General features: G+C 41.0%; 1 protein-coding gene across 1 annotated transcript; it reads left to right on the top strand.

Annotated features, from left to right (window-relative positions):
- The first annotated feature begins 4,189 nt into the window (after positions 1 to 4,189).
- On the top strand, positions 4,190 to 8,880 carry LOC100273222 (Ras protein ARA-3). The gene is made up of 9 exons (NM_001147664.1): positions 4,190 to 4,358; positions 4,434 to 4,526; positions 7,584 to 7,656; positions 7,760 to 7,860; positions 7,947 to 8,012; positions 8,104 to 8,201; positions 8,275 to 8,337; positions 8,479 to 8,571; positions 8,652 to 8,880. The coding sequence occupies exons 2-9, from the start codon at positions 4,454 to 4,456 to the stop codon at positions 8,727 to 8,729; spliced, it is 645 nt and encodes a 214-aa protein (NP_001141136.1). The 5' UTR covers positions 4,190 to 4,358; positions 4,434 to 4,453; the 3' UTR covers positions 8,730 to 8,880.
- The last annotated feature ends 1,123 nt before the right edge of the window (positions 8,881 to 10,003 follow it).

The following is a 10,003-nucleotide window of genomic DNA, read 5'->3' as shown; positions in this document are numbered from 1 at the left end:
AGCAGAATTTCAATTGTTGCAAATTTATTATGCCTTGATAAGATATATGATGAATCCCTCTAATAATCTTAATTGAATCAAGTGCATGTTACAAGTAATTTGAGTACATGATGCATACATTTAGGGGGGCAGCTCATTCTATGTCTTGTGTCCTTAAAGACTAACATTTTCTTCCATTAAGTTTATGTAGTCCTATGAAGAGAATAATTTCTCTTGATCTTTTGAAGAGGATAAGTTTATCTTTGAAACGTCAAGCCTGTCAAAGCACTAAGTTGGAAATTCAGGATCATGATGGAGACCATGTGGCATACAACAAAGGTGTGTCACTCTATGAACTATTGTATTACCTTGTGCATCTAGTCTCTTACATGCTAGTGTGTGCATGTGTATGCAATATCTTAAGTCACACCATAAGGTTGCACTTGTGGTGACGATTAGAGAATCTATATATATATATATATTTGATTGATACCTCTTGTGGTGATGTCATGAGTCAGTCTTATGTCATCTTAGTGAGATATGAGCCAAACATGCTAACTTATCAAGAATCTTGGCTTAAAATGTTGCATATCATGTCTATTAGTATACCATTTGAACATGAGTAATTCCTTAAATTGATACAATTTCGCAGTTTCATACTTTTCTTATACCATGGTCCAAATTGTATAACTTAATCCTCGGGCCTCACAAGTCCAAGTGCAAAAGATAAACAAGCATTCATCACTTCCAAGTCTGTTACATGTGTAGTATCAAATTAAAGAGGAATTTCGAGCAGAGACAAGCACATCCACTGAAAAATTGATGGCTATCAAAGATCATTTGCTCCAATAATTACTTATCTTATACATATTATTTCACAATAGAATGAGTTTCTCTTGCATATGCTACCTTGACATCATCCAAATTTTGGTAAATATGTATCATATTCTTTTGGATTGCAACTGTCTAAATTAGCATAACCTATAAATTCCCCTATTTAGAACTTAAGTAATTAAATAGTGCACATGTTCCTTATGTCGCATGATTGTCTTCAATTGATACTTCTTTTTATGTCAATGATACTTTAATTTGCAAATAAAGTACTCGCGATCAGTGTCAATTGAAATTATACATATGTGTGCACTAAAACTTGAGGAGAACTTAGTGTAATGTGCAATTAGTGATCTGCTTATATATCAAATTGTATCAATTGGTCTTTTTCATACCTGATCACTAGTTATAGAATCCATACTTGTGCAATTTTCTTGTTGTCTCTTGTTGTGATAAAAAAAATCTAGGTGACATCTAGACTATAGGTATCAAGATTTATCTTTCAATTAGTATGACAATCTTTGATATCTTAGACCTATATCACAACTATACCAACAAGAACTTGCAATGAATTCTAAATCCAATACAAGTCTGTAAACCCATTGAAAAGGTAAAACACAAAGGTGCATCACTTCATGTCAGGTATCTATTACCTTTGTGCATCTAAGGACCCTTGTAATGCTAGTGTGTTCAAATAACGCGTAATCAAAATTTCTTACCTTTATATCCTTTGTATCCTTTTGGAGATTTATGACAAGGGGGAGAGAAATTGTGCATTAAAGCTTACTTTTCAATCTTATGCAACTAAGTGTAAGAAGATATGTGAAAAGGAGGATAAACAATTAACCAAGGGGAGAATCATAAGTAAAAAATAAAAAGTGAAAAAATTATGAGTGCATAGTATGTCATGAGCATCACATTTATGTAAGCTTTAAATGTGTTGTCATCAATCACCAAAAAGGGAGAGATCGAAAGTGCATTCATCCCTTTTGTGGTTTTTGATTATTTGGATAACAACACGTTTAAAGGTCTAACAAGTTTTCTAAGTGTTGATCAGTAATTTCAGTATGATGAACATACTTGAATAGTGTATAATCATCAGTGAACAAAGGTTCAACACAAGGTTAAATAACCAATGAGACAATGCAAATGGATATAATATGGTCTCTACATTGGTTTGAATATGTGGATAAGACCTGTGAAATCACTGTGCGTAAATATGATCAGAATAAAGATTGAAGTGATTAAGAGGATTGGTCAAGCCAAAATGAATAAGATACGATGAATCATGAATTGGCTTGACCATATCACTGTTAGTCCATATATGCTTCTATGGGAATCAAACTAGAACTTGATTGGTCTTAGCCTTTATATCTAGATGACATTCAAGCAAGGTTCACATTATTGAAGAAATGATTCTCTCAATGGATAGTCAATACGATGTGACTCAAAAATGGCTTGATAGGGTGAAGATAGCAAGGAAAGGGCTTTGATGGACTAAGCGAATGTGCAGGCCAAATGACAACTTGTGGACCGAGGTACCATGGCTAAGGTGAAGAGAGTACTTGCACTAAGTCAATGAACTAATCAGCTAGGAAGAGTTATATTGTGTTGATGCATTAGTAAAGTGACTTGAATCCATGAGTTGAGCTCATATATGGTGAGATGGTTCAAGTCACAGACACGATTTGCGTTTGCTTCAAAAGATGAGACAAAAATGTTTGTGATTCTTATGAGACAACACCATGAAGAAATCACACATGAGACACTAATGACTCAAGGAGTTTTCTTAATTATATTTTATTTAACTTGAGTATATGAATCTTGTATAAGGGAGATCCAAAAATAAGGTTGGTGTTGGTACTAAAGCTCAAAATTCCTGATCCAAAACTTCTATTTTACCCTTGTTAATCCTTAGTGAAACTATGCAATACAACATTTTCAAGTTTATCTTGATCAAAATTGCTCTATGGAAAATACTGGTTCAGTCGGGATTGAAATACTGGCTCAGCCGATTTCAGACCCGTCTCAACGATTTTCCCTAGTCCATCTTCTCTACTCAGCCGACCCCTGGATCGAGATCCGCTCTGCAGAATACCAGCTCCGCCGGTTTTTTGACCGACTTAGTCGGTTTTCCCTCTGGTCCACTCTTCTACTCAGCCAGTGGGTCGACCGATTTCTGCTCTTGGGCTTGTAATCTTCTCTTTATGAGTTCAGTTGTAGCAAAGATGACACATGGTATTACACACACTATAGTCTGAACCTCTTTAAACTGCCTGTATGATGGTTTTGATCGTGGCCAAGCTCAACACACTCCTCGCCTATGCTTCCACTCTCTTCAATACCTATCTTTTCGATACTCTATGTACCCCGACGTCGGTTCACAATGACAAGAGTAAAACATAGGACGTCCACAAGTAAGATTTCTTGTGTCAAGTATTATTAGAGCATCTCCAATAGATCCTAGAACTATAGCTCCCAAAACAATAAAATCGGGATCTCCTCAAAAGTTTTAAATCCCAAAAAACCAATATTCCAACAACTCCCTATATTTTTTGTAAAACCCTTTGAAATCTGTTGTTCAACTGTTTTCTAGAAAGTAGCGATCACAAAAGTTTCTAGGACCTGATTCATGTGAAGCTCCAACTCCATGTATGGCACAAGCAAAACAACACCAAAGCTCCATTGATAACTAGGAGATTCCCATATGTGTGAAAATGTAGATATTGCAATACCAGAAAATTCTCATACAACATAGAGCCGACATGAATGAGTGCATGCTAGCGTGCGTGTACGACACAAGCGGGCTGGCATGTGTCCGCGAAGGCGTGAAGCGAACTTTTACGCGGGAACAAAGAATTCCAGGCAGATGGGAGCTCGTGCACGTGCAGTGGTTTGTGTCGCGAATGGATCCATCTTCGCTTGCGAGAAGATAGGGTTGACATTTTGGTGAATGTTGGATGTTTGTTTTTTTCCTTTTCCCTAAATTATGTATTGGGACCAGAGTTTTGAAAGTTATTGAAGTTGCTCTTACAAGGGTATTTGTTCTACCTAAACCATACCCGACCCATTGCCAATGAATTGGCTTATTTTATCATAAATTAGCTGTTCTATCTATACCATACCCGGCCTATTGGCAATGAATGGGCTTATTTTCTCATAAATTAGCCCAGTTTAAGTACCAAAACGGCCACTGTACCTGCCCGAATCAAGTACCAAACAGGCAAACAGCTACTGTACATAAAAACTGGGCTATCCTGGGAAGAGGCACGACCCAATAGTACGCCCGGTGCACACCTGTAATTTCCCCCCAAAAGGTCCAAAGGCCGAAGCAGACCAATTCAAGCACCCCACGGGAGCGCGTCCATCCCCTTCCGCCGATCGAGCCAGGGCCCAGGGCCGAGCAACCTGGTGCTCCGCCCCTCGCCGTTACAGCGGCGCCTCGGTCTCCGGTTCCACAGCGTCTGCCTGCCTGCGCGGCCCTGTGACCGTGAGGCGACACGACGCCGAGAGATCACCCGCCCCCCGCATCGAGTCGGCCCCGTTTGGTTCGTCTCGCCATTCCGCCCCGTGTTAGTTTCGGTTCGCGTTTCCGATCTGATCTGGTTCCGTGCTGGTGCTAGGGATTGTGAGGTAAAGCGTGATGGCAGCGCCGCCGGCGAGGGCTCGAGCCGACTACGACTACCTAATCAAACTGCTCCTCATCGGAGACAGCGGTCAGTTCATTGGAGGACCTATCAGCCCCTCTATCTCCTCTCTCGATCTACGTGAGATTTGTTGGCGTCGGGGGCTCGGGGTCATGCTCTGTATTTTGCGTAATTTGGAGTCTCGTCTGGGATCTGGTTCCAAAATCGATTTCTGTTGATGTTTGCAAAATGTGAATGGGTGAATGAATCTAAAATATCTAACCACTTGAGGGCACTTGTTTGTCGTTTAACATTTTGGAGTGATCGTGTTCCTACCTGCACCGTGCAATATACAGTCAACAACTCAATATTGTTACACTTTGAAAATAGGTGCTTAGATTTATTTTTGGGTGTAGTTAGTTTCGTTACCGTTCACTCCGAATTTAGGCAATCTTTTGGGATGTTCATTCCCCAAGCACTGTGAGAGCTTTCTTTTTAATTCTTAGCAATTTCACACGCAGCTAGTAAGTGCAGTGGAGCATAGATCTTTGCATTTCCCTTACTTTCTCTGCTTATTTTGTTTGTTTGCCAGTGGGTGTATCTATCTATGGTTTAGGCTGGTTGGGTCAGTAGGCGCATCTCTCTATGGTCTGGACTGCATGGCTTTGACAGTTCAGGTTATTATTATTTCTTTGTCAAATTATCAATTTAACTGATGTGTGCAATAAGCACACCAAGATAGGGCATTGAGTCAATCCAGCAGTCTATACCTATGGCTCTGTTTGCTTGAAATTAGGAAGTTGTTTCTGTTTGCTTGATATTACGGAGTTCTTGCCTTCTTGGGCTCTGCAGATGTATGGTCTGTCACTAAGTACTTGCAAAAATGTTTTTTGTAGTCATTGTGCTCCTACTGGCACTGTGCAATATACACTTACTAGTCATGAGCCCGTGCATCGCTACAGTTTCTATATTACATGTGTAGTACTTTATATAGAGCAAAGACGTCCTGTGTCATTTAAACGAGAAGCATTCGCCAGTAGGCCCACCGCCCACAGGCTAGGTACAACGACCACCTGCTGCCTATTGACTATATACATCTATGTAGTCGTCGATCGACTTTAGATGTATTTCAGGTTCGCCCTCGACTCCAAACCAACCCTTCATATAAACACAAACAAGCAAGAGCTCTAGTGGTTAGATGAGAGGAACCTGTATCTAGACGGCCAGGATTTGATCCTTATATACGCATAGCACCGGTTAGTTGTGCTATAAACGCTGACACCTGACAGTCGTCGGATGCAGCAGCCGATGGAATTGCCCCCGCGAGCGCGCTTTGCCGGAGTCAGCACTGGCCCAGGATTCGCGGCGCTTCCCGCAGTTGGCGTGTGGCCCACAACTCTGTTAGCATGTCAAACAGCACCGTTCCCATCTATACGTCGTTTCCCCTGCTCCGTTAAGTAGCAGGCGCAAACAATGGACTGTTACTGTATCATTATTCAAATACCAGTACTACAAGATGTGTACTTATAAGGGGCCACAAGATAAGATAAAAAAATACATGAGCATCTTTAGAACTTGCTTCAGAATACAACAATCATTTTAGTCGACAGACCGACATCTTCAGAATCATCATCAAAATCTACACTGTCCTCTTCTATGTTTTTACATTCTTCAACTGGTGATTAGAACAAGTAGTCAGTAACTAAAAAAAAAGGAAAAATAATTATGAGTTAAATAATTACCCTTTGCGGGCATGTTCTACACTGCCTTCCATGGAGTGGATCGTTGCTGCACGCCTGCACCTGGACGAAACACCGATCGAACCGGAGCAGGGAAACTCAGATCACAATGGAGCAGGGAAAACTACACATATATGAGAACGGCGCCGTTTGACATGCTAACGGAGTTGTGGGCCACATGCTAACTGCGGGAAGCACCGCGAATCCTGGGCTAGCGCTGACTCCGGCAACGCGCGCTAGCGGGGGCAATTTCATCGGTTGCTGCATCCGACGGCTGTCAGCGTTTATAGCACAACTATCCGGTGCAAACTCTGCTTAATAGGATATTTATTTGTACATAATTGTATATTTTTATTTTCTAATTAGTAGTATGTATATGTGTGTGCACATATATATTAATAATACTTACCTTTAGTCCACCACAAGCACTCACGTGTTGTAGCGGTAATAACCACCCCTTCAATCAAGTGGGTGTGGGTTCAAAACCCACTTCAGCTCTCTCTTTTTGTCGCTCATTTCACAAAATTGCCAGCCAGCCGGATGGAGTCTGCGCGGGAACTGGAGTCATGACGCACGAAGAAAACTGACACTTAAATATAGTAGAGATGTGCATCCAGAATTCAGGAACAATCTCTTGGACTTTTTGGGAGTTTCATTCCTCATTGTGCAGGCCACTAGTGTGTGCAAGTGGAACATAGATCTTAATTCGCTGTCTTTCTCTACTTCTTATGTTTGGGGATCAGTGGGATATCTCTATGGTCCAGCCTGGGTGGCTTTGATAGTTAACATTAATTTTTCCCATGTCAAATTGAAAATTTAACTGCAGCAAGCTAATAAACATCTCAAAATAGGGATCAAATCACTCTAGCAATCCATATAAAGGGATTGATAGTCAAGATTAAGGAGCTTTGGGCTTCACATGCATAGCCTCAGTTACTAAATACTTACAAAGATATAAACTTGACAATACCTCAAGCTGGAATTTGAAATTAACAAATTGTACTGCATAAAAGTTATTCAGAAGTTTTTTTTCTTAAAAAGAGGATAATTAAAGGCTTGACACTGTTAGGCCTTGTTTTGCATCTCTAATATATGGGTATGTTGATGTTCTCCTTCCTAGAAAAAATGTCTCGCCATTGACAGAAGTATACAAGTAGGGGAACATATAATTTTTACCTGATCAGTATATGTGCTGTGGTGCTCTATGCTCTTAATTTTAAGTTTTAAACAGTGACATGAAGCTATATGTAGCTTTGCGTGTCACTAATCTTGCTCTATGTACAAAGGCCCCAAACTCATAGCAACATTATTTCTTCAGTTGGCTAAATTAGACTCATTGGGTATTTCCAGTATTTGGGAAGTATAACCGGCTGTTATTATAATTACAATTTTTTTTGTACTTGTGTAGGCGTTGGAAAAAGTTGCCTCCTGTTACGGTTTTCAGATGGATCATTCACCACTAGCTTCATTACCACTATTGGGTATGTAGAGTGAAATAAAAAAGATCCTTGGTTGAGGAATTATTATGTTACATGTAGAAGCTTTATGATTTTTTTAATTGTACCCGTTGGATTTTGTAAACAGCATTGACTTCAAGATAAGAACTGTTGAGTTGGATGGCAAAAGGATTAAGTTGCAGATCTGGGATACTGCAGGCCAAGAACGTTTCCGCACAATTACCACTGGTATGCTTGTTTTCCTTTTAGCGAAGCTGATTCGTTTCCAAACATTGTATGACTGAAGTTTGTGATTGTGCAATTCTTCTTTGCAGCCTACTACAGGGGAGCAATGGGCATCTTACTTGTGTATGATGTCACAGACGAGTCATCTTTCAATAGTACTGACCCTTGTGTTACTTAAATGCCTTTTCATAGTCACTTCAGATTTGATGTCTGAATTCTGATACTGTCATTGGCGCTGACTTGCAGACATAAGAAATTGGATCAGAAACATTGAACAACATGCTTCGGATAATGTGAACAAAATTCTGGTGGGGAATAAAGCTGATATGGATGAAAGCAAACGGGTACGGAAACTATATATTTTGTACTTGTATTTGATCATTCAAACTTTATACATGCTCAATTTCTTTCGTAAAGGCTGTGCCCACTTCAAAGGGACAAGCTCTCGCAGACGAATATGGGATAAAGTTCTTTGAAACGGTTAGTGAAAATCATGACTAATGCCTACAGCATTCCTTTCTTGCACCATAACCGTTAAATGATGTGGCTTTTTCCTAGGCATCATGCTCTTACGTTTGCATAAGTGTGTGATGCATAATTTGTTTTTATCATTTGCTGCAGAGCGCAAAGACAAACCTGAACGTCGAGCAGGTTTTCTTTTCTATAGCAAGGGATATCAAACAGAGACTTTCAGAGACTGATTCCAAGCCTGAGGTGCGGCCCTTTTCATAGCGTGTTGAACCTTTGGCACGTCTGCTTTCTCTTCCACAGTTCCTTAGCTTGCCTGTTTGCAGGATCGAACTATCAAGATCAAGGCTGAAGGGGAAGCTGATGCAGCAGAGGCGCAGAAATCAGCTTGCTGCGGCTCTTGAACGGTTGTGGCCGCAGGATAGTTTCATAATTTTTATTCTTTGCCAGCAAGTCTCTCCTTGTGCTTGAGCTATCACAATTGTTGTGGTTTGGACAAGTGGGTGTTACGTCAGAACTAATTACTTGCTATATTGTGGAAACCCTGCTCTTGATAACGACGATCGCATATGCAACTGGGTGGGTGGGTGGGTGGTTTGATCTCGTGATGGCTACTGCTATGGCTGTAGAGTCATAGAGATGGCATTGGAGTTGTGGAGTTGTCAAAGCTTTACATTGGTAACTTTTGCTTGCGGCACTGGATAAAGGCCGGACTAGGAAACTTAGCTGTGGGTTACTGGTGTTGCGCCTTCGCCCTTGTCATCTCGCCCTTGTCGTCTCCAGTCAGATTCAAGCTGGTTTTTTTCTTTTCTGGCCAAGCACCCCGCCGGCCAGCGCCTGGAACGACGGCTAAGTTGTTGACCTAAATTGGACGGGAGATCTGAAATTAAGGTAGGACGAAAATTCCTTCGTGAGGATCAGACCCTTTCATCTGGCGGCCTATGAAAGTCAAGTCTAATAAATTGCTGCGCTGTGACCTTATATAGACCCTATTCACGTGATTGGTTCGCCTGCCGCTCGTGCCTAGGTTGCTCGCGTGCATTGACCGTGCCTGCACGTGTCTAGGCTGCTCAGCGTGCATTGACCGTGCCTGCACGGGCGTTTGGTTGGTTGCACGGCGCCATTTTAGCCTGTGCGCGCGGGTGCAGGCAAGACCATTTTGGGCTCTTTCACCTGCATACGGAAGGAAGCTCGTTTTGATCGACCCAGACCCGCGCGAGCCAGGCGTGTCCGCTGCTATAAACCAATCACGTTGTATATAAAGATGCAAAATCTTTACTCGCTAATCCTAGCTCTCTTTTTTTTCATTCGGTTGTTGCTCGTCCGCATGAAAATTGACAATTCTTGTTTATGTATATGTCGTAAAATTTGTACTCAATAATTGATCTCTATAGGTTCATCGTGGCAATCGGTCCTCGATGGTGACGAGTAGAGATGATAATGAGTAAATAACCACTGATTATTACTATCCCATACCCATAATCACGATAGAAAAATAGCTCACCCATATCCACTGCTGGGTATAAATTTACCTCATACCCATATCCATGTGAGTATGAGTCACCCGTCCGGTTACCCGTACCCACAAATATTAAACATCTACATTATACGAATGCCAAGTATATCTATCTAATTATCTACAAAATTTCTAGCATCATTCAATCATTTATTCAAGAAC

The sequence above is a fragment of the Zea mays genome, chromosome 5 (genome assembly GCF_902167145.1).
Source record: "Zea mays cultivar B73 chromosome 5, Zm-B73-REFERENCE-NAM-5.0, whole genome shotgun sequence".
Taxonomy (NCBI): domain Eukaryota; kingdom Viridiplantae; phylum Streptophyta; class Magnoliopsida; order Poales; family Poaceae; genus Zea; species Zea mays.
The sequence above is the reverse complement of the archived record's forward strand: the minus strand, read 5'-3'. Positions and strand labels throughout refer to the sequence as shown.